This window comes from Alexandromys fortis, unplaced genomic scaffold, assembly GCF_014885135.2.
Source record: "Alexandromys fortis isolate MF-2015 unplaced genomic scaffold, M_Fortis_MF-2015_v1.1 scaffold_0, whole genome shotgun sequence".
In the NCBI taxonomy this organism is placed as follows: domain Eukaryota; kingdom Metazoa; phylum Chordata; class Mammalia; order Rodentia; family Cricetidae; genus Alexandromys; species Alexandromys fortis.
In genome coordinates this window covers 27,068,200-27,094,939 of record NW_026067949.1, presented here as the reverse complement: position 1 = coordinate 27,094,939, position 26,740 = coordinate 27,068,200, and the positions used below count along the sequence as shown (strand labels likewise).

The following is a 26,740-nucleotide window of genomic DNA, read 5'->3' as shown; positions in this document are numbered from 1 at the left end:
TATGATTGTATTTTTGAAGCCTGTAGCTTCATTTAGTGTTTTTTTATTTATTTATTAAAGATTTCTGTCTCTTCCCCACCGCCGCCTCCCCTTTCCCTCCCCCTCCCCCAACCAAGTCCCCCTCCCTTGTCAGCCCAAAGAGCAGTCAGGGTTCCCTGCCCTGTGGGAAGTCCAAGGGCCACCCACCTCCATCCAGGTCTAGTAAGGTGAGCCTAAACGAAACTGCCTAGGCTCCCACGAAACCAATAGGTACAGTAGGATCAAAAACCCATTGCCATTGTTCTTGAGGTCTCAGTAGTCCTCATTGTCCACTATGTTCAGCGAGACCGGTTTTAACCCGGGCTTTTTCAGACCCAGGCCAGTTGGCCTTGGTGAGTTCCTGATAGAATATCCCCCTTGTCTCAGTGTATGGGTGCACCCATATAGAGATTGAGAGCCTTGAATCTTTGAGTCTACTCTGGAGGTAGACTTGGGAGCATTGCCAAAGCATACCTTTCTACTTTTCCTCAGACACTGTATTTTAGTGTTGTAAATATCCTAAGGAAAGATAAAGTAGAAACAAAGAACAGTCACAGCTTATGTGAACCAGACAACTTAGCCTTCTCCAAAAATGAGCAAGTTCACACTATGATAAAAGAACACAAATGAGTACTAAAATGAAATATAATATGCCCTTGAAGACTTCTCATGTAAAATATTATTTTCTACATTGTGTTCTATAAAGGTACCATTATCAGCTATATAATAAAGCTAGAAATTTATATAATTTATATATGTACCTTTATAGAATTTTTTATGTATTCATTAACTTCTATTATTTTATAAAGAAGTGTGGAACAACTTGCTGTTTTCTGGCTGCTTTTTCTGTAAATTTCTTTTTTTTTTAAACTTAGATCTGATTTTCACTTATTCCTTTTGTAGCTTAAATATTCACCACTCAGCGTTATGTAAATTACTTCATAGTATTTGTTCGCAATAACATCCTTGGCTCTTTCGTCAAGTAGCTGATATCCAGATGCTCGTAAGCACAATAATGTGTTGGCATAAACAAATTGTCTGCCACGTGCAACTATTTATACGGCCTGACTACATTAGGAAGATATGAAAACGATTTACAATTTCCTTTAAATAGCCACATGCACCTGCAGGCACTTTTGGCTCAATAACACAGAAATGAATGATAAAGATAGGTTAGGCATCCTTGTCCTTTATGGCTTTAACACTTTCAATGACTATGAATAAAACACTTCCTTTCCCTTGCAGCACTGTGAATACTGTGGCAATTTCCTCTGCAGCTTCCCCAACTAATACCAAAATTTTGGTATTCTGATTTCTATGAGTTTGTAGAATTTAAGTAGATATGGCAATTACGCTAATACTCTGATGGTAATTTTTGAGATGGAGAGAATTGTGAGGTCTGTAATCTGGTGGTGATGGAGATAAAGGGAATATATGGAAGGGCAAATATGATCAAGGTCCATTGGTTTGAGTGTGATTGTGTCTCTTCGGGATCAAATTACATTGTAATCACTGCACACACACACAATTGTATGTACAAATTTTTAGGTTCTCACAGAGACATGCATTTCTTTGAAAAGTAAAAGGAAATAAGCAAATGTAATATAATGACTTTAATCCCTGTATTATGATTGACTTTCCATTTCTACATTTCTTTCTCATAAGTTAAAGTGGTTCTTTACAAAGGCAAAAGTTCTCAGACTTCTGAGTTTTCCCAACACCTTGAATGAGTCACTTGGAATAACAACCTGATTAGATCGCATCCTCCTAATCTTCAAAGCAGATGTAATCTAAGGATACTATTGTAAGATATTCACAATATGCTGTAAAACCTTATACACAGTGAAACAGCTCAATAAATGAGTTGTTACTAATTTGGATCTATTACCAAAGCCAAAATAGTTCTTAAAACAAAGCACAAAAAGTAAGACTCTTTTGTTGTTGTTGTTATATTTCTACCTTAGGAAATTAGTCTGAAACTTTGGCAAGTTTATATAGCAATTATTTATTGTGAATATAATTGCTGCCTTTATAAAGTTATGAAGTTAACAGTTCAACCTTAGGCATAAAGCTAAAATGTACCAGTATCCTTGGTAGATGAATAGCCAAATAGTACACTGATTGTTTTTGTTCCTTTATGTTTATTTGTATTTTGATGTTTTATAAATGAGTGGAAATATAACATTGTTTTTTTTGAGACTCTTTTATGGCAAAAATAAGTTGCAAATAAAAAAAAACATGTCAACATCATCCAGACACAGCTCAATAAACCTCTAACAGTTAATACAGTCATTTGGAATGGAAACTGTACAACTTCTCATTAGCTTTAGTATTTTATTTCACTATTGAATAATTTTTATGTGCTTATCTATCATGATAAATAAAATACCCATTACATGGTTATAACTAGAAACATTACTGGCTTTATATCCTTTTTCTTAAATTTATTACCTAAATTCAGGTAAAATTTTTCTTTAAAAATGTATTTATTAGCTGGGTGATGGTGGTGCATGTCTTTAATTCCAGCACTCTGGAGACAGAAGCAGGCGGATCTCTGTGAGTTTGAGGTCAACCTCTTCTACAAGAGCTAGTTTCAGGACAGGCTCCAAAGTTACAGAGAAACTCCGTCTTGAAAAACCAAAAGAAAAATTATTATTTTACATGTACAGGTGTTTTGTCTGTTTGTATGTAAGGACACTATGTATATACAATGCCTGTGGAGGTCAGAAGAGGGTGTCAGGTCTCCTGGAGATGTAGTTATAGAAGATTGTGAGCTGCCATATGAATGCTAGGAATTGAACCTGGATCCCCAAGCTGTCTCTCCACCTTAAATGATTTTTGGGAGATCAAAATAAGAAGTGTCTGTAGAAAATTGCTTTAATGTGAAAAGAGAATATAAAGATTTTGCCTCTACTATGAATTATAGAAAAGAAACTAACATCCTTATATAGCCTCTTTGTTGTTACGTATTGGTATAAGGCAAGATTTTAGCAAAAAAATAAATTATTAAGAATTTTAATGTTATCTGTTACCTTTATAAGAAAAGTGTATTTGAAGAAAGAGATGGAACTGAGCATTAATATCCAAAGTGCTTGATATAAAACGTCCATCTGTAATTTGGCCAATACATATCTTCAAAAGGCTAGATGGTATAATTATTTGGTTTGTCTTCTATTATTAAAATGTGGTAGTGTACTTATTAGTTTATTAACTATGCTACACCATCCTGGTATAAGATGGAACAGAACCTCATGATTCATTTGCCAACAACTTAGACTTGCTAACAAACCTTTCATCATTCAGACTTTTTTTTCTTTCAGTTTCTTTTTCCAGTTCAAGGCTATAAATCTGTATTCTTTGTAATTTTATCTCATTCATGAGGGAGAGGTTAGAGAAACATTCCTCAGCTTTGGCTTGGATAATCCAACAAAAATGTTCAACAGTTGCTTTCAAAAAACCTAAGTTGTTCTAGAAATAAAGTTCCTTTTCTGGTCCACATTTATCTACTTGTAGTACAAACAGCACTCTTTCCCCAATATATTTGAAATGGGTAGATGTGTGTGAGGTGTGAGGCAGACTTTTCTTTCCATGCTAATTCCAGCCAACATGTACCGCTCACTAAAGGCACTTTCACCCTACAACAACCATGAAACCCTAGTATATGCTCTTAAATGTCAGTTTCTCCTCATTCTATCACTTTCAAATTTTATGGTTACTTCTAATACATTCAGAGCACCAAGAGATGCTTAAACCAACCTGTTTCTTTTCTAAATTCCAGGTAAGCAGCATTAACATTCCCTGGCTAGAGATGGCCCTTCTACATCTCCTCCACAATAAAAGTAGCTGTTGACACAAAATCAACAAAGTAGAAGATACTTAAAAAACATTTAACCATAACATTTTCTGGGCTTCAGAAAATTTCCTTCTTTTCTTGTAAGCCTTTGGATGGACTACCATCTTCCAGAAGGATTCATCCTAAACAGGATCTAAGAAGTTTGAAGAGTAGTATCTCTTGGCCTTGTCAACGAAGCCCATTGAAAGATATTTCCAAGCCAAATCCTTTTACTAAGCTCTTTTAGCTTTGTAAAGGATTTGGGCCATCTTAAACTTCTCTTAACATGGCTCAAATCACAATGTCATTGCTAAGGAAGCTACTTCACACATTTTTTTTTTGGTGTTAAGTAGTTAACATAAAGAGTACGATTTATACTGAGCTTTTATTAGGTTAATTAAGATCCTTTAAGTTATTAGCTAAATTTAACTTATGAATTATACTAACACTAAGATTTTAAGGTTAATTATATGTAAAAAACATAAAAAGTATCCTATCTTGTCAAGGGTGCAAGAGTTCTTTAGCAAATTTCTAATTTATGTGATAAAAATTATTGGTAGTTTGACACCACTATTCGTTTTCACAGGTCAGACACTAACTTGAGGACAAATGAATACAGGGTAGGTTTAAATGGCACTTAAGGACCCTTGTACGATTCTAGTCTATGAAGTCCTAAAGTCAGCCTTTTATAGACATCATGTGTTGTCAACCTGTTTGTCAGTTTAATAGACTATTCTCTATTATTTGATTGAAGAAATAGAAACATCATGAAAAGACAAAAGATTACAATAAACAATGATGTGAAAAGAGGGATACAGGGACTCAGAATTCAAGACCATGATTTGCAATACCGAGAACGTAAAGAGAGCAGTTCTCAAAGGGAACAGTAAATAAGTAAGTGAACTGCAGCAAGAACTGAGTATGGATCAAAAACCCATTGCCATTGTTCTTGAGGTCTCAGTAGTCCTCATTGTCCGCTATGTTCAGCGAGACCGGTTTTAACCCAGGCTTTTTCAGACCCAGGCCAGCTGGCCTTGGTGAGTTCCGGATAGAACATCCCCCTTGTCTCAGTGTATGGGTGCACCCCTTGCACCTTACTAGACCTGGATGGAGGTGGGTGGTCCTTGGACTTCCCACAGGGCAGGGAACCCTGATTGCTCTTTGGGCTGACGAGGGAGGGGGACTAGATTGGGGGAGGGGGAGGGAAAGGGGAGGCGGCAGTGGGGAAGAGACAGAAATCTTTAATAAATAAATAATAAATAAATAAATAAGAAAAAAAAAAGGACTGAGTATGGAAAATAAAGTAGAGGTCCACTCAGCAAAACCCAGTATTGCTGACGAATATCAAGCAATACGTTCTGTTTCTATGTTGAAAAGGTCAGATCTTGGCGAAACGACAGCAAGGCTGACTTGAGGTTTGGCTGTTATACTGTTTCCAGGGCTCACTGCATTATTCTGCTCTAGTTATTTTAAGAGACCAGGGTAGGATCCATTCTTGGATGCAAGTAAATGAATGACCTACAAGCGCTGGTTCCTGTAATATGTCTAGATTGTTTGCCACAAAGTCTTGCACTTATTGGCTAATGTTAAGGACAATCATCCCATTACCTATGCTGAAACTGACATGCAAAATCTTGTTTCTAGTGTATGCCATGAGAAGATTCTCATTCTCTGCTCGATGACTGCATTTCCATGTCTGTCTCTCGGCTCTGCACAGACACACTTGTGTTTCACTCAGATATACATTCCTTTCAACAAAACAGTAGAAAAGTCCAAAACTGAGAACTCACATTCATCGTGGATCTTAGGTTAGACACACCAAAGTTTGTTTTTCTTGACAATTGGTAGGCAATGATATATGAAACGATTCAATCTGCTCTTGATTAAATTTCACTTCATCTTATGAGTTTTAATGTACTTTTATAAGAATCAACTGAAGCAAATTGTTGGTGTTCAGCGTATTTTGTGAGGTAAGTGGCAGAATACTTTAGTATAATCCTGGACCAGTAATACAATAGTTGAAAGGACAGGAATGCTCTTCTGCTAATCATGAATGAACCAGGAGCAAAAATGGATATTCACATATATCTCTCTAACATAGACACTATCACCTCTGAAGGCCAATTTTTTTCAGGATCTTCTAACCCGGGCAGGAATAATCATGCGCAAGATCAATATTGATTTATCAGAGACAATGCTGCATAAATCTGTTTCCTGAAATATTTCTTGCTAAGAATCCATTACTGTACTACATAAAGGCAGACACAGGAATAAATTAGTAGCCATTCCTTTCTAGGAGTTCACAACCCATTGAGGAGAGGATGTCTATTATTTCAATACAGTGACAGTCCAGGCAGAAGACAGTACAAGGGAAGCACACCAACACACGGGGATGCACACAAGAGATTTTCCCTTAAATATTTTTGGTCTAGCTTTCATAATCACTCACCGAATAACTTTTTGAGTCGTGCTAACTCTAATTTATTCTAATTACAAGCTAAACTAAAGCCTAGCATATTGCTTGATATTTTACAAAGTGTATATAAAATACTCATTCCTTTTTTTAAAAAAAAGATAATTTTTAATTTGCCAAGACATCTTTGATACTAATTCTATAGCAATTTTCTTAGTAGTCTTTTAATTAACTCTTTAAAAGGTATAAAACAACCACTCTTTATAGCATACTTTCCTAACCTATCATTCAGATTTTATGCATAACTCTTAGTCTAGAGGGCATGGATTTTTCTTTCTTTTTTTTCACTCTGAGGGCAAGCATGAAATACACACACACACACAACTAACATGGTATACCCTTTCTTATTCAAATACAGAGAAACAGTGTCATACTGTAGTGTTAAGAGTGGCGGGGCTGCGTCCCCGGCACCTGGCCGCCCGCATGGCTTGCTTTACCCGAAATGATTACAGGGAAACTGTATTTTTTTAAACACTGCCTGGCCCGTTATCTGTAGCCTCTTATTGGCTAGCTCTTACATATTAATCTAACCCATTTCTAATAATCTGTGTAGCCCATGAGCTGGCTTACCAGGGAGGATCTTAACCTGCGTCTGCCTGGCGTGGGAGAATCATGGCGACTCCTTGACTCAGCTTCTTTCTCCCAGCATTCTGTTCTGTTTACTCCACCCACCTAAGGGTGGGCCTATCAAGGGGCCTAGGCAGTTTCTTTATTAATAAGAAATCACTCCCACATCATCATGCTCTTCATCTCTTTGCATGAATTCTTTAGCTCTGTGGCAGCAATCACAATTTTAGGACTGAAGATTTAAATATCAGTATAGGAGAGCGGCCTTGCGAGATTAACAACTGCAGTGGTTCTCATCCATTTTTCTACTTTTTTTCCAGCAATTATTTATTCAGTGGTTACTCTGAATCATTTGATATATATGTTTAAGGAGATTCAATGTTATCAAAAATCAGCACAGAACCAGAAATTGTGGAACATACAGCAAAACTGGTGGGTAGATGGTAATCATATCACAAAACATATAAAAAGGAGTTATCAGAAAGAAAGCACACATCACAAAGGAAAACAGCATAGGTTGATCTGGGCTGCTAGGGAAGTGTTTTTGAGAAGTGCTTCCTATTCCCTTTTCAAGGAAGAATGAATGAGTAGATACAAGTGAGACAAGGAGGATGGTAGGAGCTTTCCAACACAGGCAAAGAGTGATACAACATCCTATGACAAGATGAGAAATAGCAGCCAGGAAGCTGGCACATTCTAAGAACCCAAAATAGGCTGGTATTGATGGAATGAAAGAACTGGTAGCCTAGGACCTTGCAGTAGCTAAATTAGACAAGATTTTGGCTATGATAAAGATTTGGATCTTAACCTGATAAGAAGTGGGAGTATATGAAAGGGTTTGAAGTCTACAGACATGACCTGACTGCTGTAGGAAGATCAGACCAATAAGTGGAGGGTTCTCTAACGGATTGACATTCCTTTTTTAATTCATTTATGTGTTTTGTTCACTTGAGTATCTTTCATAAATTAACATCTATTGAGTGTCTTCCACTTGAGGAGCAATGTAAGGCATAGAAAGAGATATAAATCAACATTGGCTCCCCAAAAAACTTATTAAAGATAGGTAATTTTTTATTTACATATGATATCCAGTGTATGATAGCTAAAAGCTCTGATCTTCATTGTCCACTTTTTGGTATCCACAGGCCAATAATTTAGGCCATCACTCTCCATGGACACCTAACAAGGAAGAAGACAACATGTGATATCTGATCCATATCAAGCCATATCCAGCTGTCATCTGGAAATAATTCTTTTTTGCTTATATTTCTTTGTTAGAACCAGTTCTCTTGGCCTTCTAAATTCCAGGGAAGCAACCAAACTGGAAATTTCTTTGTTTCTCTGTAATGAGTCTTTTTCTGTCTTACCAGTCAGCTCTGAAATAATGACAAGGAGACTTGTTATTAATCGCCAAAGTGCAGCCTATAACTTAGGTTTGTTCCTAACTAGCTCTTATAACTTAAATTAACCCGTTTCTATTCATCTGTTTTATACCACATGGTGTTACCTTTCCTCCACCTTGCACTTCCTGTTTCCTCTCTCTGTTTTCTGCCATCCTGTGCACCCATATTCTTTTCCTCTTTTATTCTCTTTCAGGAAATCTTGCCTTACCTCCTGCCTAGCTATTGGCCATTCAGCTTTTTATTATACCAACCATAGCAACACACCTTCAGAGAGTGTGCAAATATCCTACAACATCTCTCTTCTAACTGTATATCAGAAAGTACATTGTTCCAGACATCTCAAGGAAAAAGAAGAATTTCTGAGCACATTCATTTGAGGATTTGACAAGGATGGGGTTGTTGAGTGTCCCCATGTTTCCAAGTGAGCTTGGCTCTTTGAATTCTATAGCAATGTATCTCATTGTTTTTCAAATCCCAATTTCTAGCAATTTTATTATTTTAGGTAAATTAATTACCAATTTAAATGAGAATAATCACCTGATTTTTCAAAATAAGATAGTATATCAGTACAATACACTTGAGTGGACTTAATGTAGGGACATACAAAGAGAAATATAGACAGGAATGCATGTGCACACGCATCAAACACTCCCATTCCTGTTTGCTTAGTCACCTTATCTGTATGCGTCATAAACACATGGTCTTTCCTATGCCAAAGAGAAGTACTTGCACAAGTGTGGGTTATGCTATATATAAATACTAACGGGGAATGAGGAGGAAAAGGAATCACTACAGAACAAAAAGAGGATGGAAATGTAGGCTGCCTGGAAAAAAAGAGGCCATGATATTCCAAATGAGGACAGGAGCAGGAGAAGATGTAGAAAAAAAATGAATGAGGAAAACACTGTACTCACAAGAAAGAAAAAATATGCGTGGATGTGTGTTGGGCTCTGATGGATTATTTTGTGAAAGCTGAAGCTTGACTCTTGGCAGGACAGAAAGGATGTGAACATACTCATGGGAAAAATAAGAATCAAAGGATTTGGTATAGTCAAGGGCTGTGAATAAAACTGAATCCCATCTTCTAATTGTAAAGACAGGGATCTAAATACTTCTGTAGAAACATCAAGGACTGTGTAGTGTTGCCTCCTAGCCTGTTATTTTCTATGCACATATATCAACCCACAGGATTCTCATGACAACCAAATGAAGTTGGATCTGTAATTGCTTTTATTCTTTGTGAATGAGAAATAAGACACTGAAACTAAAGAATTTGTCCCAAGCTGCATGGTTAATAAAGAGTGTCAACAAGATGTTCATCTAGGTGTTAGAAGGTTATGAAATCGTGGCACAGCTGTTTCCCCTCACTGTCTCTGAAAGAGGTTTAATGGCTTATATATATATGGAAGTACCAACATCCTTGTTTTTTCTCACTAATTTAGTAGATATGTTGTTCATCTTTTAATTGATTCATTTCATTTATTCCTCAAGAATTTCTTGGAGGACCATGGAGATATTTGGTTCTATCTGATCACCCGGAAGAAAGAAATGGCTAAGATAAGACTCCTACCATTAAAGATCTCTAATGACATCATCTTTAGTAAAAGATACAAGTAGAATGTTGGAGACACCATCCCATGGCCTGGGTCCTGGACTAAAGAGGCATGAGGTTGTGGGGTGAGGAGTGGGAAAAGCGGGAGGTGAGGAGGGAGGAGGAACTGGGAATGGTATGTAATAAATAAATAATAGATAAATAAATTAATTAAATTAAAATAAATAAATATAGTTATTAAGGCAAAAAGAAACAACTAGCAATTTAAAGAAGTGAATGAGGTTTGAGGACATAAAGCAGACAGGAAAGACAGGTGCTTGAAGAAAGAATGATGATTTGTGCATGTGTGAATCAGATGCAGGCACATATATTCACATGTGTGACATGTGATGGCCAATGTGGTTGGATTGAATGCAGTCTAGGTTATTAGGGAGGTATTCACCTAGAAATCTCTATGAGGTCATTTATTTGCTTTTCTAGGGAGAATTAAATGAAGGGGAAAAAAAATATAGCCTTAATGTTGAAGGTCCAAAGGCAGGGTTCTGGGTTGAATAAAATAGGAAAAAGAGAAGAGCAGTTGGGTGGACCATACTCTCTTTTCTGCTTCTTGGTCCCACCAGTTATAAAGAGCTCTTATTACTGTAGCTGCCTTCCCTGCTGCAATGAACTGTACCTTTCACATATCTATCCACATACATTTCTCCTTTAAGTTTCTTCTCATGGTTTGAGTCACAATGGCAAAAATGTAAAGAATACATAAGACGAGTATAGAGAGGGCAGAATTGAAGCTAGAGTCAAATGTGATATGCAAAAAAAGTTTTCTTGACTTGAACTGTTTCTAAGAAATTACTCTAGATAACTGAATGGCACTCATGGCTTTTAGGCCTTATGAAAGTAAATCGGAGAAAGCTGCGACAGAAGGAGAGAAATTAGGTGGTGGGTTACTGATTCTTGGCACTGAATGCTGCAAGACAGGAAACAGTGAAGGCTGAGGAATTGATATTGAAGATAAGCTTCAACTGATAGGAACAATCATCAATTTCTCCACAAGAGTCAATGTGTCTATGTGGTACTAATGCAGTACTGAGAAAGCAAGAGTCTCCTTTCTGTGAGGCAGATCTGGGAAGGTATAAGTTAGCCAACACCGGAAGTGGAACATTTTGGGAAAAGAACTGATGTCTAAGCGTTTGTGTCCAGTGACCTTTTGGAGTGGAATTTTGGGAGTTATTAGCATATATGACAATAGAGACCACTCAAGGTCAAGTCATCTTTATTTCTGCAATCAAGTCTTCCAAAGGATTTAAATCTACAAAGGTCAGCAATTACTTCAGAGCATCTGTGAGCAAACTTCTCTGGCCAATACAATGAGACTCCAAGGACAATGGTCTATTAACTGTTATGGCATTATGACTTTTTTCTTAGAAATAATTGATTTCTACTTTCTGTTTGATGTCTCTAGTTGACTAGGAAATACTTATAATCGGATTGTGTATTTTTTTTCTTTTTTCTTCTCAATATTTATGCCCGTCCTATAGGAGTTAAGAATGCAACCTCAACAATTTTTCAGCAGTGAGATGGAAATGATAATAGCCTAACTCTTACTTTCAAAGATCACGTATGTTAGTATATACAAGGTATTAATAAAATAAGTTGTTCTTCAAATGGAATTGACATAAGTTCATTATTTTCGTTCGTATTTACAGGACATTCTCAGGCAAAAGCTAGTGGTGATGGTGATATAGTAGCATGCCACTGAACAAAATTCATAGTGCAATTTGCTAGGAGTACTTTGAGTTGAATTATTGAAGTTCTATTTATTCTTCAGAAACAGCTGAGTAAACTGAAAAAAATCTATTGATAATTTCACAGAAAGACAGCAATAAATTTCCTACAAACTACTCTGTATATGTGTAATTATATAAATAGTTAGCTTAAGAAATATCAGAAACCACCGGTGTACAGGGAATGCTTGATATATCCAATTTGTAAGCTGAATAAGAATTTCTAAAACTACTTTATAAATATTTACTGGCCCTCTTTGCAGCAAGTGAAATGTGTACTTAATCCAGCCACTATACTATGATACATTTAGCTCTAATGAAATGTGACCCAGTTACATTAGTGTAAGAGAGTAGCTTAAAGTTTATTTCTTTATGAGACCAGTTACTCCCACTTTACAGCTGTTTTTCCTTCTGAATCTGGGAGTCTAACCATCCATCTAAACACAGCTTTCAAGGAAAATAGAGTTTGATCAAGCTACAATTTTGACTTGAGAATTGCCAAATGGGTGTTTGCTCCAGTTTTCTTTTCATTTCTCTGTTTTTGTTTCTCTAACTTGGTGAATTTGAGAAAAGAGGCTTACATTCAAAGCACATTTGGGAATTATTAAGGTATTCATGTTTTTAATTTTGTAAACAAGACTGCGTGCTTTAGGTCCTGACTTGTATTCTTATTTGGCATTTTGTGGGTATTTATTATTTATTTTAAAGAAATATTTGCTTACTTATTTGGGGGAAAGGGACGTGTCATGATAGGCACATGGAGTCCATTTTCTCTTGTCTGTTTAATCCTGAAGAATCAGACATCAAGTCCTCAGGCTTACCAGCTGACTGCTGCCATTGTTGGATTGGCCATTTTACCAATCCATATATCTTCATTTGAATTAAAATTTATTTTGCACTAATGCACTAAACATTTTACCTACAGTGAGATGCTAGTCTTAATAAAGCAACTCTGGGTTATCATTTTAGAGTATGAGAAATCAAATGGACAACTACAATCTGTAGAAATGTTATTAAGATGTTCTCGTTCATTTTATTTGTTTAGGAATTTTTTACCTAAATATTACTTTTTACAAAATATTGTTTTAACATTTGTGTATTTTCTTTTGATAAATTTTGAAAAATTGTTTGAGAGGTTTATACATAGGCTTAAAATATTTTGATCAAATCCACTTCCCTTTCCCTACCCTCCAATTCCTCCACAATCTCTTCCACTAATTTCCCCTCCCAATTTCATATGCACTTTTACTTTTATAACTCACTGAATCCACCTAGTGCTGGTCTCTATGTGCTTGGGTGTAGGACAATCTTTTGGAGTATGGGTGGTCTTTTGGCCTCATTCCTGAAGAAAACGTACCCTCCCTCCCAGACAGCTGTCAATTGCCAGTGGTTTTTCAGCAAGGGCTGGGACTTCACGAACATTTGCTGGCATTTTGTCTGGTTTGCTCTTGTGCAGGTCCTTATACATGCAGACACAGCTATTTTGAGTTCATGTGTTTAATGGCCTTGTCCTCTCCAGTGAGCTCTGCCTTGCTGTAGACTTCCACTACCTCTGGCTCTTACTGTCTTCCCATTCTCTCTTCTGTGCTGGTCCCTGAAACTTGAGAGGAGTGGTGTGATGTCACAGGCCTATTTAGTGCTGTGCACAGCACAGCATCATGCTCTACAAGGTGTAGAGTTGTCTCTATACCTGCTGCCCTATATTGTAAAAAGAAGCTCCTACAATTCATTCTTAATGTATATATATTATACATTATTATGTATTATATATAATTTATGTATTATATATTAAACATTATTATACATTATTATATAATATATTATACATTATTAATGTAATATATATACATATATATGTATATATACTCATAACCATGTATCCTATTTGCTTTCTTTAAGAAAGTTTCAAGTGTTGTGATGACCTCTAGACATGTAGAGGTCTTGGAGTAGCAGTGCCCATTTGGTCTGTAAAAAAAAGAAAGCAACAGTTTTTATAAAAATTATACAGTATTGTGAGATATAAGGAAAATGCAACAGAAATAAAAGGGTTCCTTTTTTTTTTTTTGCTTTCTTTTATTCTTGGACTTTTTGTGGCTTTGGATGCTGGAGATGTAATGTTCCTCTCTCTCAAATCCAATTTGGATGAGTAAATCCAATGGGTTCAACACAAGAGCTTCTGCACTGGCCAAGCACGGACGGGAACGGATTTACTGGTAACCAATTAGCTATTAGTTTTTCAGGGTCAGCTTCTCCAGGACATGTTCTAAGGAAACCAGGTAGGAAAAGCTTAGTCACCAAACCCAGCCCAGGCTCTCCAAGTTCAGGCAGTTAACCCACACTCTACCATAGAGAGTTAAGAGGCAAACGAGACTGCATTCAGATCTTTGAAGAGATTAGGTAATCCCAGTACTGCAGCAAACATCTCTCTGAATGCGACTTTGAGGCAGATGACTGCTCTCAGCTGTCAGCTTTTCTGATTCCCAATTCCTTTAATGTTCTTTGAAGTTTAAATCATAGATATCCAACATCAATAGAAATCATAAAGCACTTTCTGGGGAGGGGGTGAATGTAAAAAAAAATCAGAATTTTATGATTTAAAAAAAAATCTGGCTTTACTCTAGGTCCAGTAAATGTGTATCTAACTCTTTGAACTGTTTCTACACTTTCAAAGAAACTAAGTGGTGAGGGAAAAATCATTCCAGACAGCTTGCTAGAACTTCATGAAGTTTCTCAACCGCAGATCATAAGTCATGTGAGATTACAAGTTTAACACACAAAGCTCATTCTTAAAGAAAAAAATCACTTAAATTCATAAAAGTTTTAAAATGGAAGCAAGCAATTAGAATCTGAATCTATTTTCTTCTGTATCAGAATCAAGAGAAAGAATAGTGCTAAGAAAGCATCAGAATAGAATGTGAGCATATTTACAGAGATTATGAGGTTCACGAAAGGGGAGTTTTGTAGAAGCAATCGCAAATATGGTTGCATTGGTCAAAATATAGACAGTTTAGTGGTGATTTACATGGCATAGTCAGAGGGTTCCTAACAGAAACCGACACAAGGGAGCAGAACAGGAAGATGCAATGTGAAGTAGAATGTTCTCATCAAGTAGAAGACTCTGGGTTCCCTGCTTGCAAGGTTTTAAATGGCATGCTTTTAATCTTTGTGAATTTCAATTAGGCTCCGCAATGGGCAAGTCAGGAAAGGAATATTAATGACGGAGGAGGAGGAGGCTGCATGGTGCTCCATTCTTCATAGAGCCAGCAAAATGAGAACAGATGTTTGTTTAGGTTATAACCTTAAGTGCTCATTGGCAGAGTGGTGGCTTATACATTAAAATGAACAGCCTGAAATATTTCCATTATAAAGGTCCCCCCCCATAATCTTCAAAGCTAAACTAATGTTTCCTGTAGATTAGCACTGCCTGTTAAGAAAACTGAACCAACCACCTAGGGAAAAAAAATCTGAATTTTTGGTGCTCAACTACTAAAACTGAAGTATTTGGCTCGTATTGACTCTGAATATAAAAATAACAGACATACTAAATGCTCCCCTTTTTCTTTTCATAGTGTCTCACGTTTATAACAACTTTGAAAAAAAAAAAATACCAGCTCTGAATTGCTTGAGTAGAATGTAGATAACATTCAGTCTCGTGTGCGGTGCAGAAAGAATAAAAACAAACAAACAAAAAACAACAGCAACAACAACAAAAAAAACACAACTAGCTCTAGCTCGCTCTCTTCCCGTTGTTTCCCTTTTCTTTTCTTTTCTTTTTTATTCAAGTTGTTCGGTTGGATTTAATTGCCCCAGATAAAACGGAAGAAAAAGCAGACAGATCAAATACAGAATGCTCAAACTGTATGATAGGATTGGAATTACAAGTCTCTGCCAAGAAAAAGCCCTAAAGGGGGAAAGCCTCAAACTGCTTCATCTTGCTACCATCTGCAGAAGGCACTGGAAAGGCGGCCGCGGGTCCCCTTTGCTCCAGGCTAATGTAAACTTTTTATTGCTCTTAGATTGAGTCTTGATCATCAGGTAAAGAAAATGCCTGGCAAAGAGACTAGGGAAAAGCCATTGCTGAGAGTAGGCAGGAGGTTTCCTGATGTGTAAGGTCGGTCCAGGGCCTTCACTGACCAGCTCCGGGCAAGTCTCCAGCCCTCCTAGCTTGAGGGGAAATTGGTTCTGATTGCCAGAGTGCGGAGGAATGAGAGGTACATCCAGAAAGCTAAGGAAATCAAAGAAACTTCCTGCTGTGTAATTCCACATAACGTGCGTTTAACTTGGTCCTGCGTGGATGCGCTGATGACTAAGTAAAGGCGTGATTAGCCCCTTCGCCCTCCAGTGGGAGCCATACATCGTTACCTCTTCCAGGCAACCACATCGCTCCGACCAGAGATGATGTCGGGGGACGAGCGGCAGGGAATAGTCCACGGGACCTAGGGCCTCACCGACACGCACCATTCAGAGTTTCTCACCCACACTCACCAGCAGCGCCCCCCTAACCCACCCACCAGGAAGCTCGCAGCCCCCGGAGAACAGCTCCGGGTGGGGCGTGGGCGCTGCTCCTCCAGCGCGGTGTGGGCGCCGGCAGCGGCGCTCTGGGGCTCACTGGGGTGCCCCACGCCTTCCCGGCTGCGTTGCCCCAGGTGCCCAGAGGGCGGCGGTCGCTTGAACAGAATTGGGGTGGGGGTGGGGGTCCCCTATTCCCAGGAACCTCATTAGCCCTCCTCCTCAGACTGGCTCCTCCTTCTCCTGGCGTGGGGCTCGTGCCCGCCGCTGCCTGCGCGCATCGTGCCTCCGCGCCCCCACCGCCGGCTCCTGCCATCGCTACTCCCTCCTCCTCTTCCTCCTCCTCCGCCCATCACCGCCACTACGGACGCCTTCGCCGCCTACTCCTCGCGCGGCCGCGGTTCCTCGCGCTCTGTTCCAGCTCCCACCAGCCCATCCCTTTGCTGCCTGCTCCTTAGGCTGCTGCAGTCTCTCTCTCTCTCTCTCTCTCTCTCTCTCTCTCTCTCTCTCTCTCTCTCTCTCTCTCTCTCACCCACTCCACTCTTCTTGCTCCCTCGGAATAGAGGCTCAGGTTCTCCTCTGCCCTCCAGCTTCCAAAATCTAATTCCAACGTCCCTCTTCAGAAGCATATTTGCAACTACAATAAAAATTCAAAAGCCAGTCCAGTCCGGTGGCAGCACGCTGGCCCGGCTCTTTTACAGTCTCCAACTTTGCACACAGTGGCTGCGCTGCTTTGCCTGCTTGGTGTTTGATCCTGAAGCTCTTTGGGTAGTCTGGGCTCTAGAGCAGCTGTCAAACACGTAGTTCGCAGCACTCAATTCCCACCCTTCTGCCTCCTGAACGTGGACATGGGCAAATGTGGATGGGCAGGGAGAATGATTTGGATTTGATTTTCTATTTTTTCCTTTTTTTTTTTTTTTGCGTGGGGTGGTGGTTGTTGTTGGGGAAAGTGAACACGCGAGGACTGCAATTCACTGTAAGGAAAAAGTAGGCTGCTTGCTGCTAGCTTTTCCTGCTGTGCTTGCGGAGGTGGTCTTCTCAGAGAGGGCGAGGCATGGAGTATCCAGCTCTCCACCTCGTTTCCACTCACTCCTCCAATCTGTTCCTCCGTAAGCACATGTGTCAGCTTAGAGTCCCGGGGTCTTGTCATTTTATGTGTGAATAGCGAAGTGTTTGCAGAGGACGGGGCTGGGGGAAGTTAAGAGGTGGTGGGGGAGATGAACTAGCGTCATCTAGTCATTAAAAAAAAAAAAATTCTCCTTCAGTCATCTAGTCCTACACCTGTATACCTAGTACACGGGAGTAACACCCCCACTACCACAACGGAAATGGCATTCTTTGGGGTTACTTGGTTGGTAGGACTCAGAACAATTTTAATTTTATCTTCTTTTTCTTCCGTAGCTTCTCAAACAAGGAAGATGAAGACAAAACTGAACACCTGCAATGTACGGTCTCTGCTGCTTGTTTTCCTGGTGTGGGACCCAGCCAGGTGAGACGCTGTGTTTGGTTTCTGCAGTTCAGGTATAGCGTGATTTTTTAAAATGCCGTTAAGTGTATCAGTGATCTTTTAGAGTCGAGGTGATTTGAAGAACTCCTTTTAATGGAAATGTATTGTATAGAAAATTATCCCGTTAAGTGTCTGAAACTCTAAAAAGTTTGCTGATCTTTTTTTTTTTTTCTTAAAACGAAAACAAACGAAAGGGAACGGACACATTTTCTATATGTAACACTTAACTGGAAATACTCTATCAGGAGTATATTAGTCCAAAGAATGCCTATTGCTAAGACACATGAAGAATCTGGTGAGGAAGCCAAATTCTCCTCGGGGCAGACAGAGAAGTATCAGATAAATGATTTAAGTGGAAACTTAGGCTTTTCCTTTTCTTTCTGCTTCTTCCTTTGCATTTTTGTTTTCAATCACTGGGGCTTCTAAAAACAACATAGAGACCGCAAATGATATGAGAGTCTTAAACCTCTAGGTGGAGGTAGTATACAACTCCACAATCTCAAACAAAAAACAAAAGATCTATCAACCAACTTTTCATCTTATTAATTTGGAGATATCTTTCTTAGCAGATGGTTACTGATAAAGAGAGTCAGCTTGGATTTGTGATTTTTCTTTTGCCAATTAATTTGATTGTTTTAAGCAATTTCATCTTAATTGTAATCTGTTCTGATTTTTAAAAATTGAGCAGTGGGTATATTTAATTTAATGTATTTAGAAAATATTTTTTAGACACTAGAGGAATTAAAACATAAATTCCGTAAGAATTCTTCAATAGCCATTAATTTTTAATAACTATCATAGCATTTTATTATCCCTTTTAAGAATTTTGACCAAATAATCTTCAAAGTGTGAAAAAGATATTTTGGAAATGAAAAGAAATCTATTTGGAAATACTTAATTATAATTGGGAAATACCCACTAATGGACTTTAGAGAGAGAAATATGAAATTTATGAAATAGGACTGAAAAACACCTCTGTGAGAAAAATCGCAGACTCTTGTGACTATCCTAGTGAGGGTTTTTAAAATTAGCTTAAAGTAGGCAAGCAGAAACTTTTGAGGGTCGTGTAGGAACTGATTTACTTATATAATTTGAGGTTGTTCGTCTTCCTGTTCACACTTTAATATTCACTCTGGTTTTCAAAATGTTCGCTTGATGTCCCTTGCCACTTTTGATGTTATTACGAGTATGGTTAGCTACTACTTCACGTTCATTTCAGTGTAAATGGTCCCTGTCGATGATGTTTTATAGGATGCACGTTGACTAGCATGTAAGTACACCTGAGCATTGACTTTAGAGACATAGGCAATCTATGGTCAATTAATGCCCATTGAGAACCACCACCAATTGCTTAACTGAGTATCACTCTATTCATTTTCTGTTCTATATTTAACCAATAATGTTCACGGCAGTATTTTATTCTATTATATAAATGATTCTTTTTGGGGGGACAGTAATTTAAATCTCTGAATCATTCTGAGAAAAAATGGTAATGGAAAAAGGACACTCTGTTTTATACATCAGTTTCTTTGGTACCAAATTGCTTTCACAAAATCAGGTCTCTGGCTTTATGACGGAAAACTAATGGAGAAAATCACTGCTTCAAAAGCCTGGCTGGGGATATTTTAAGACCATCTCTTCCCACAAATTTTATCACCAAAAAAGGGTAACTGGACACATTCATCTTTATGTAGCCCCCAATATCTCTTCCGAGACTACTCCACAGACCTAGGCTTCCTAAGACTCTGTGAAATTGTGTGTGACTGCTGTCTTTAGAACCTACCTCCAGCTCCCGGCCACATTGAGTCTGGCAGCCTGCCAGTGGAGTTTCCCTGACGTCTATATTACACTTGGCCATTGGGTGGAGGTATACCCCAAGTCAGGAAATTATCTTGGTCTAAAAACGTGAAAGACATAGAAAAACAATGCTATCTATGAGAACGATAGAGAGATTTGTACCATCAAGATGACAGTTTATTTTCCAGTTAGTGTTCACAACACTGAAGAAACACTTCGGAAGTCTCTCTCCCGTCTAACTGCAAAGCAATCTCGCCAATAATGTCGGCACATGAGAATCTACAAAAAGGATATGCTTTATGCAGATTTTAAGATAAGCCATACAGAGGGCTAAGTGGCAGAAATCTCAAAAGCATTACACGTCTGATATTCTGTTATTTGCTGTCCATTTTTAAACATTATATTTACTGCTCCCGTGAGTTGAGTGCTATTTATAGAATGAAAAAAAAGGAATGGAGTGTGTGTCACTAATGGCCAAAGAATCCTCAAATTTAGATCAAGTAAGAAGAACATTTTGGCACTTAGCCAAACACTGTGCATACATATATAAAACACATACCAATTTGTAAAATTATCTGTTTAGGTTGGTGCTGGCTAACATCCAAGAAGATGAGGCTAAAAATAACATTACCATCTTTACAAGAATACTAGACAGACTTCTGGACGGTTACGATAATCGGCTTAGACCAGGACTGGGAGGTAAAAATAATTCTCCTTTGTTTCTATAAACCATCATAAAACAATGACTTTAGAAGTTAAAGGTAAAAGTCTCATCTTCATGCATGAAGACATATTATCAGGCATTTGATGTCCTGGATAACAGAAAGTAGGATGCACAAAATGAACCTTATTGCTTTCTTTTTCACATGCCTAATATATTTCATTTATCTTGTGTGGAATGCCCACATTTATATGGAGACAAGGTTTTGTGTGTGTGTGTGTGAGTGTGTGTGTGTGTGTGAAGAATTTTCTAATTAATTTATTGAAAGAGACCTGTTTTTCAATCAGAGAATATGTCTAATTTTGCAATTATCTATCTGTTTTATCTGTGTAGTATCAAGGGCTACTTAATTACCACTTTTCACAGATGCTTATTTTCAGGTTAATATAGATCCTCAATAACCATTTTATACAGAAGTGTCAAATATGGGGTGGCTATAATTCTGCTCCAAGAAGTTGTCACACGGTTGAATTTCAAACTCCAACAACAATTTTCAAATAAAAACTTTTTTTTTTTTACTCCAAGAAAGTAAAGGAAATAAGGTTAGCTAGTGAGCTAAGTTTTAATTACCATTCAGCAATGCTAAGGAATGCTAGAGTTAGATGAAAGTAACATAGATGCAGGATTGCTAAAACTATCCCAAGCCAAAATGGCACTCATGAGTTTTAAGATTGCTAAATATTTATCCATTTGTACAGATATTGATATGTTACAAAAGGCTTTAGTTGTGAAACCACATGTGATAAATACCTCCATGTACACATACCTAATGAAATGGTTAGCTGATTCAATAATAAGAAAAATGAGCTGAATATTCTATGTCAGGTAATGATCAGTTGTATGGTTATCCCAGCATTAATAACTTTGCAGTTCTGCTGACTTGGGTTTGTACTAAATTGGGCCTGATGGCATGCATCTGTGATCTCTGCATTGGTGAAACTGAGGCAAGCAGATCAAGGGTTCAAGGTTTTCCTTAACTACACAGTGAGTTCCAGTCCAGCCTGAGCTACATGTGACTTTGTGGAAATCTGGTATTGACTTAATGTGTGAATTTTGAATTTAGTTCATAATTAATTAGCTTGATAAAGATAGACGGTTGAGTGGTAAGAAAGCAGACAAGCAGACCCAACTTGTTGAACAGTATGCCATTTAATTATTGGATATTTCTAGCATAAGGGCTTGTTACCCAAGTTAGAAAAACGGCAAGCAACTCTCAGGTTGCTCCCACACCAGAGAAGCAAGTCTAGTGCGCAGCTGCCCAGTTCCTAATGGTGGCCCAGGGTTTGCAATTGCACTATGGCAGCTCTTTTATCTTAGACACAGCAATTTTTGTTTTTAAATAAATCCCTTGTTGCAAAATAAATTGGGAAATATTGAAACTAGATCTTGAACTTCATTTTTTTTTTAATTTTAAAAAGTTTTGATTTAGGTTGCATGGTGGGGTACGAAAGACCACCTCTTTTCAGCTTTGAATCTTACCATGGTCTCCAATTCTTTTTTTTTTTTTAAATAGTATCTCATATTAAAAATTCCTTTTGTGCACGTTCACATATGGATGCCCATTGTCTTGTTATTTGGTTTAATGTAATATATTGTGTCCTTTCTTAGGCTGTCCTTTTTTTCCCAGTTCCTCAGTAAGGACCGTCTACTGGTATCTGGTGATCTGATTACTCTGACACTGCTAATCTCTGTGTGCCACCTCTCTTCTTTTGATCAGATGCCTTGGCTGGTTCCCAGTCTGATGGATGGTGTTGAGGGTACTGGAAGAGTATAGGCTATGGGTCAGACTTTCTAGAGTAGTGCTCTACAGCCTCCCTCTCCCACAACGCTGCCAGAGCAGAGAAGTCTTGTTTCCTTTGCTTAAAAGTGGAGGAACTGAGAGCAGAGAAGTCTTGTTTCCTTTGCTTAAAAGTGGAGGAACTGTGTCTACCTTTCTACTTTATGAGCTGATTAGGAATGTTGCATAACAACACAGAATTCACAAATGTGTGCCCCATGCTAATAATAATTTGACTTCATTGAATCCACTTTCTTTCCTCCTGTCCGAGGATCCATGCTTCTCTGGGTTCATTTTCCATAGTAGGTCAATTCCCATCTATCTTGCACTTCAAACTTTACTAGTTTCTTTTGGCAATCCCTTCCATCTGCTCCTTTGGCCTGTGGCTCTATTATCTCCTGTTAGTAGAATGACTTCTCTTCCACTTTTCTGCTGATTGAAAACCTCACATTTCTATGGAAACCATCATGATACCAGTGGTCTTCAGTAGAGACTTTCTTAACTGAGTTGAAATACCAAGATTTAATTCTCTGCCTGTTGAATTTCTTTTAACAGTTGCTATTTTTGTATCTCACATAGAACTTACTGCATATTATCTTGTATTATTTATTTCATTTTAAGCTCCTCTTGTTACCTTAATAGTATTGTAGGGACGTTGCATCATAAATACTCTGTGATTTCTGCAGCTGGATATTGATTTGCTTATTGTGGCCATAAAATAAATGTTGATTTTTTTAAATTAACTTTCTGCCATCTGGAAAATGGGAATGCCTGTACCTGGCTGCCATCTGAGCTATGAATGCTGATGTAAGAAGTGTGACTCAACGAGAGAGATGAGTCTTTTACTCAGAAGATTTAACACAACAGCTCTGGTCCTCAGCACTTGTTCAAACTTGAAATAGTCTGCCTCTGTAGATGCACACTAATTATTCCTGGAATACAGTTTATATTTCAATTCTTTTGATAAATGTTGAATATGACGACATATGCAATGCATGTAGCAAAATTGTGTGCATGTAGACAATTAGAAAAAATATGATTGAAAATAAATGAAAGCCTGTGAAAAATTTCTAAATGGACTCTTAAAAATTTAAATCATTCTCATCATTCCTGAAATACAGTATTTCTTCCTTTTCTTTATGATTATGTCTAAGTCTGTGTGGGTGCATGTGCACATGAATGCAGGTGTCCTTGGAGGTCAAGGATGTCATGTTATTCTGAAGTTGACATCACAGGAAGTTTTTGGAGTGCTAGTAAATAAACTCAGGCGTTCTTTGATAGGGTGTACACTCTTCACTTCTCTAAGAGTCTTCACCTGAATGCACACATGTCATTTGAAATAGAAAGTTCAGGTGAATACTCTGTCATATTCCAGAGGTTAATAAGGGAAATAATTAATATTCAATTCAATAATAACATACAGGAATTCGCATCTTCATTGGTGGTTAATTAGATAAATAGCCGTAAGTTTTGTTTTAATTCATTTATAACTTAAATATACATAAATACTTAGGAAAGAGAAGTCAGACTCTAAACAATAAGTTAGAAAGATTATTCACCCGACTTTGCTCCTTAATCTTACCCAGAGAAGTTTTTCAGAGACTCTGAGATCTAATATTTTCTTTGGGAAAGTAGGAATAATGATAATAATGATATTTAATTCTGAGAGAAGGTTGGTGTATTGAGATTAAGGTACATGGCACAGGTTATGCAATATATTGGACTATTCATTTTTCAAAGATTTAATAATTTACGGTAGGACCTTTTTTAAAATTTAAGTCAGATCATGCCATTTACCTTCTCCGAGCCCTGAAATCACACCGTGTTCATCCTGCATTGGATGTGTGTGCAGCCCTGGGTGATCTGCCTTCCATACATTCTTTGCCCTCATCTCACATAGCTCTCTGCCTGAACACACCTCTTCACCTGCACTTATCTCCTTCCTGGCCTGTAAACACAACAGGACACTCTGGCTATTCTTCCTTCACGCGGGATATTCGTTGATGTAATCCACCTCACCAACCAACCAGATATAACCTGTGGCCTGATTGCCCTGTCAACCTTGATCCATCTTACCTACTTGCATTCTGTCCATAGACAGCTTTCTTTTAACATACAATTTAAATTATTTATTACTGTGTGGTTAACTGTTTATTTTGTCTCTTTAAATGACACGTGTAGACTTGTTAAGTCTGTAACTTCTTGCAAATTTTATTTCTCGATATACTGATAGACCTATCCTAACATCAGAAAAAAAATGGCTCAGATAAGCAGCCGTGAATATCTTGAATGAAATATATTTCTACTAAATCCACTTCTGTTTTAGCATACTGCACAAAAAAATACCCATACACTTACTTTTTTCTTAAGACAAATGCAATAATTATGATCAGATTACAATATTGTCATCTTATTATCGACATCAAAATATTTCAAAATGACACTTGGGTGATTCAGAGCAGTTATGCTACCAAATTATTCAAAGTCTACCTTGTATTAGCTACCTTTGTGCAGCAAGTTAGGATCTGAAGTGATGCTCTCATCCTATTTCCTGCTTAACATTCCATCTGTGAAATGGGAGATTGAATTCTATTTACCCACCTTTTCTCTCGCAGAGATTTTATGTTGATTAACTAAATGCAGCTTCTTAAGAAAGCATAATGCGGCATATTGAGGAAAATAAGATAAATATTGTACAAGGCTGTCTCTTCATGGAGTCTATCTTTCACTGTGGATTCTCTCTCTCAAGAGGTGGTATTCTTTGAAAACACATCAAGAAAACAATTATTTGTCTTATAAATTTGGCAGTCTTATTCATTCTGAGAGTGGAAAGCCAAGGTAGATTGCCTCAAAATCTTGTCAATTAAGAACCTATATTAAAATTAGGTAGCATTTACTTAATGGAGTTGCCCCTTTGCCTTCATGTTAGTCACTGCCGCTAGCAACTTAGGGAAACTGAAAGTTTTACTTTGCTGAGACTCCTTCAAATTGTTAACTTGCCAAAAGACCGACACTTGTGTTCAGACCAATTTTATGGGGTCACTGGCAGATTGAGTGTGTAGACAGGCCCAATATATTTATGACAGCTAACATTCACAGAGCTCAGCAGTGATAACTATTAGAAATGACAAGCCTGATATTTAAATTATGGACGCGGTCTGCGAAATCCAGATTGAGTACCATGCCTAACTACAGTTTTGAAAAGTTGTTTTGAAGAGTTCATCTAGAAAATATCTTCCTAGCATTCTTTTATGATCCAAAATCATAAGAAGTTTAATGCCTACAGTTATGAAAGACATGAGTGAGGCCAGGCCATTGATCTGAGGTCTGAAGGACAGTTTCTGGGTTCTATCCTATCCATAGACTGCAGAGAGACACATGATAATAAAACATGGACTATTCTGATGGCAAAAAAATACAGAAAATATATGCAATGCCTGTCTGAATGGTTATAATCATTAATGACTGAGGGGCAATTTCTTTGGGTCTGGAATTCTGTTGCCATAGGATGCTAATTGAATATTTTTTGCTATGTTACTCAACCTTTCCAAAGACTTTTTTTCTATTTTTAAAATGGAGATAAAATAAATGGCATATTTGCCTGATAGGGGTGTATTCTGTTATGTACCCCTGAGTCTTTTGTACAGTCTTGAGGAAACAGAGGATGAACTCAGTATTTGGAGATATCATAGTTCCTGGTTGGACTTTACATGCAGCATAGACAATATTCAGTATTGCACCTGCTTCATAAGACTGTGACTTGTAAAACTTGTTAACTTTTGAGATAAAATTTATTTTTTCTAATTTTGGTTTGCTTGTCTGGCCTGGAACTTGCTATGTAGGCAATCTGGGCTTGAATGTAGGTATCTAACTGGTTTCATGTCCTGAGTACTAGTATTTAAGGGGTGCACAAAAGTGTTTAGACTAAAGATATTAAATAGTGCTAAGGAAAGTAAATAATTGTGCTTTTCTTGCTAATTCTGTCTTATTTTGTCTACATTCTTTTGCATATGTAGAATCTCTGGAAAGAGAATCAACATAAGAAAGAAAATTTCCCTTTGTGTTGTGCTTTGTGATTCTCATGAAATGGAATCATCAATTAATGAAAATAGCTTTGTTTATAAAACAAGGTTTTATTAACACAAAACAGACAATATAATGTTGGTAAAGATTGCAAAAGCCATCCTAATGGGTGTCGTCAAAAACTTGGATTAAAAAAAATGTGTCTTAACACTGTGCTTAGTGGTGAGGATGATTTCAGATCTAACCATACTGAAGGGAAGAGTTAAAAGGAAGACTAGGGAGGGATAGGCTGTAGTGTGTGTCGAAAAGAGGAGACTGAGCTGGTCTGTTAAAAAGTTGTCATCTCAGAAGGAAACAGTGTAAACCACAGATGTCAGAGGTCTCTGCTTCCCTTAAAAAGCTGTGAAGTCTGGTGTTAGCCTCCTGACCCATGCAGTTGAGGTTGAATCCTATGCTCGTTCAAAGGACTAGGCAGCTGAAACTCTTGGGGTCTCCTGGAGAACCTGCAATAGGACAGGCTGATGTGGGATGTCCTTCTGTATGTGTTGCTTTATTAGCCAATGAATAAAGCTGTTTCAACCAGTGGTTTAGCAGAACAGAGCCAGGCAGGAAACCCGAACAGAGATATATAGAGAGAGTAGGTGAAGTCAAGCAAATGTAAGCCAGCTGCCAAGGAAAGGAGACATGTAGAAAATGAAATAATGCCATGGCCACATGGCAATACATAGGCTAATAGAAATGGGATGATTTAGGATGTAAGAGCTAGTTAAAAATATGTTT

At 37.8% G+C, this 26,740-nt stretch overlaps 1 protein-coding gene across 2 annotated transcripts in view; it reads left to right on the top strand.

Moving 5' to 3' along the window:
• The first annotated feature begins 17,540 nt into the window (after window positions 1-17,540).
• The window catches only part of Gabra2 (gamma-aminobutyric acid type A receptor subunit alpha2), a 142,389-nt gene continuing 133,189 nt past the window's right edge, over window positions 17,541-26,740 (top strand). For both annotated transcript variants that reach the window (XM_050149559.1, XM_050149560.1), the window contains exons 1-2: window positions 17,541-17,624; window positions 20,023-20,138. In XM_050149559.1, coding sequence (XP_050005516.1) covers window positions 17,554-17,624; window positions 20,023-20,138 — 187 coding nt within the window. In that variant the 5' untranslated portion in view covers window positions 17,541-17,553. The remainder of the gene's footprint in view (window positions 17,625-20,022; window positions 20,139-26,740) is intronic.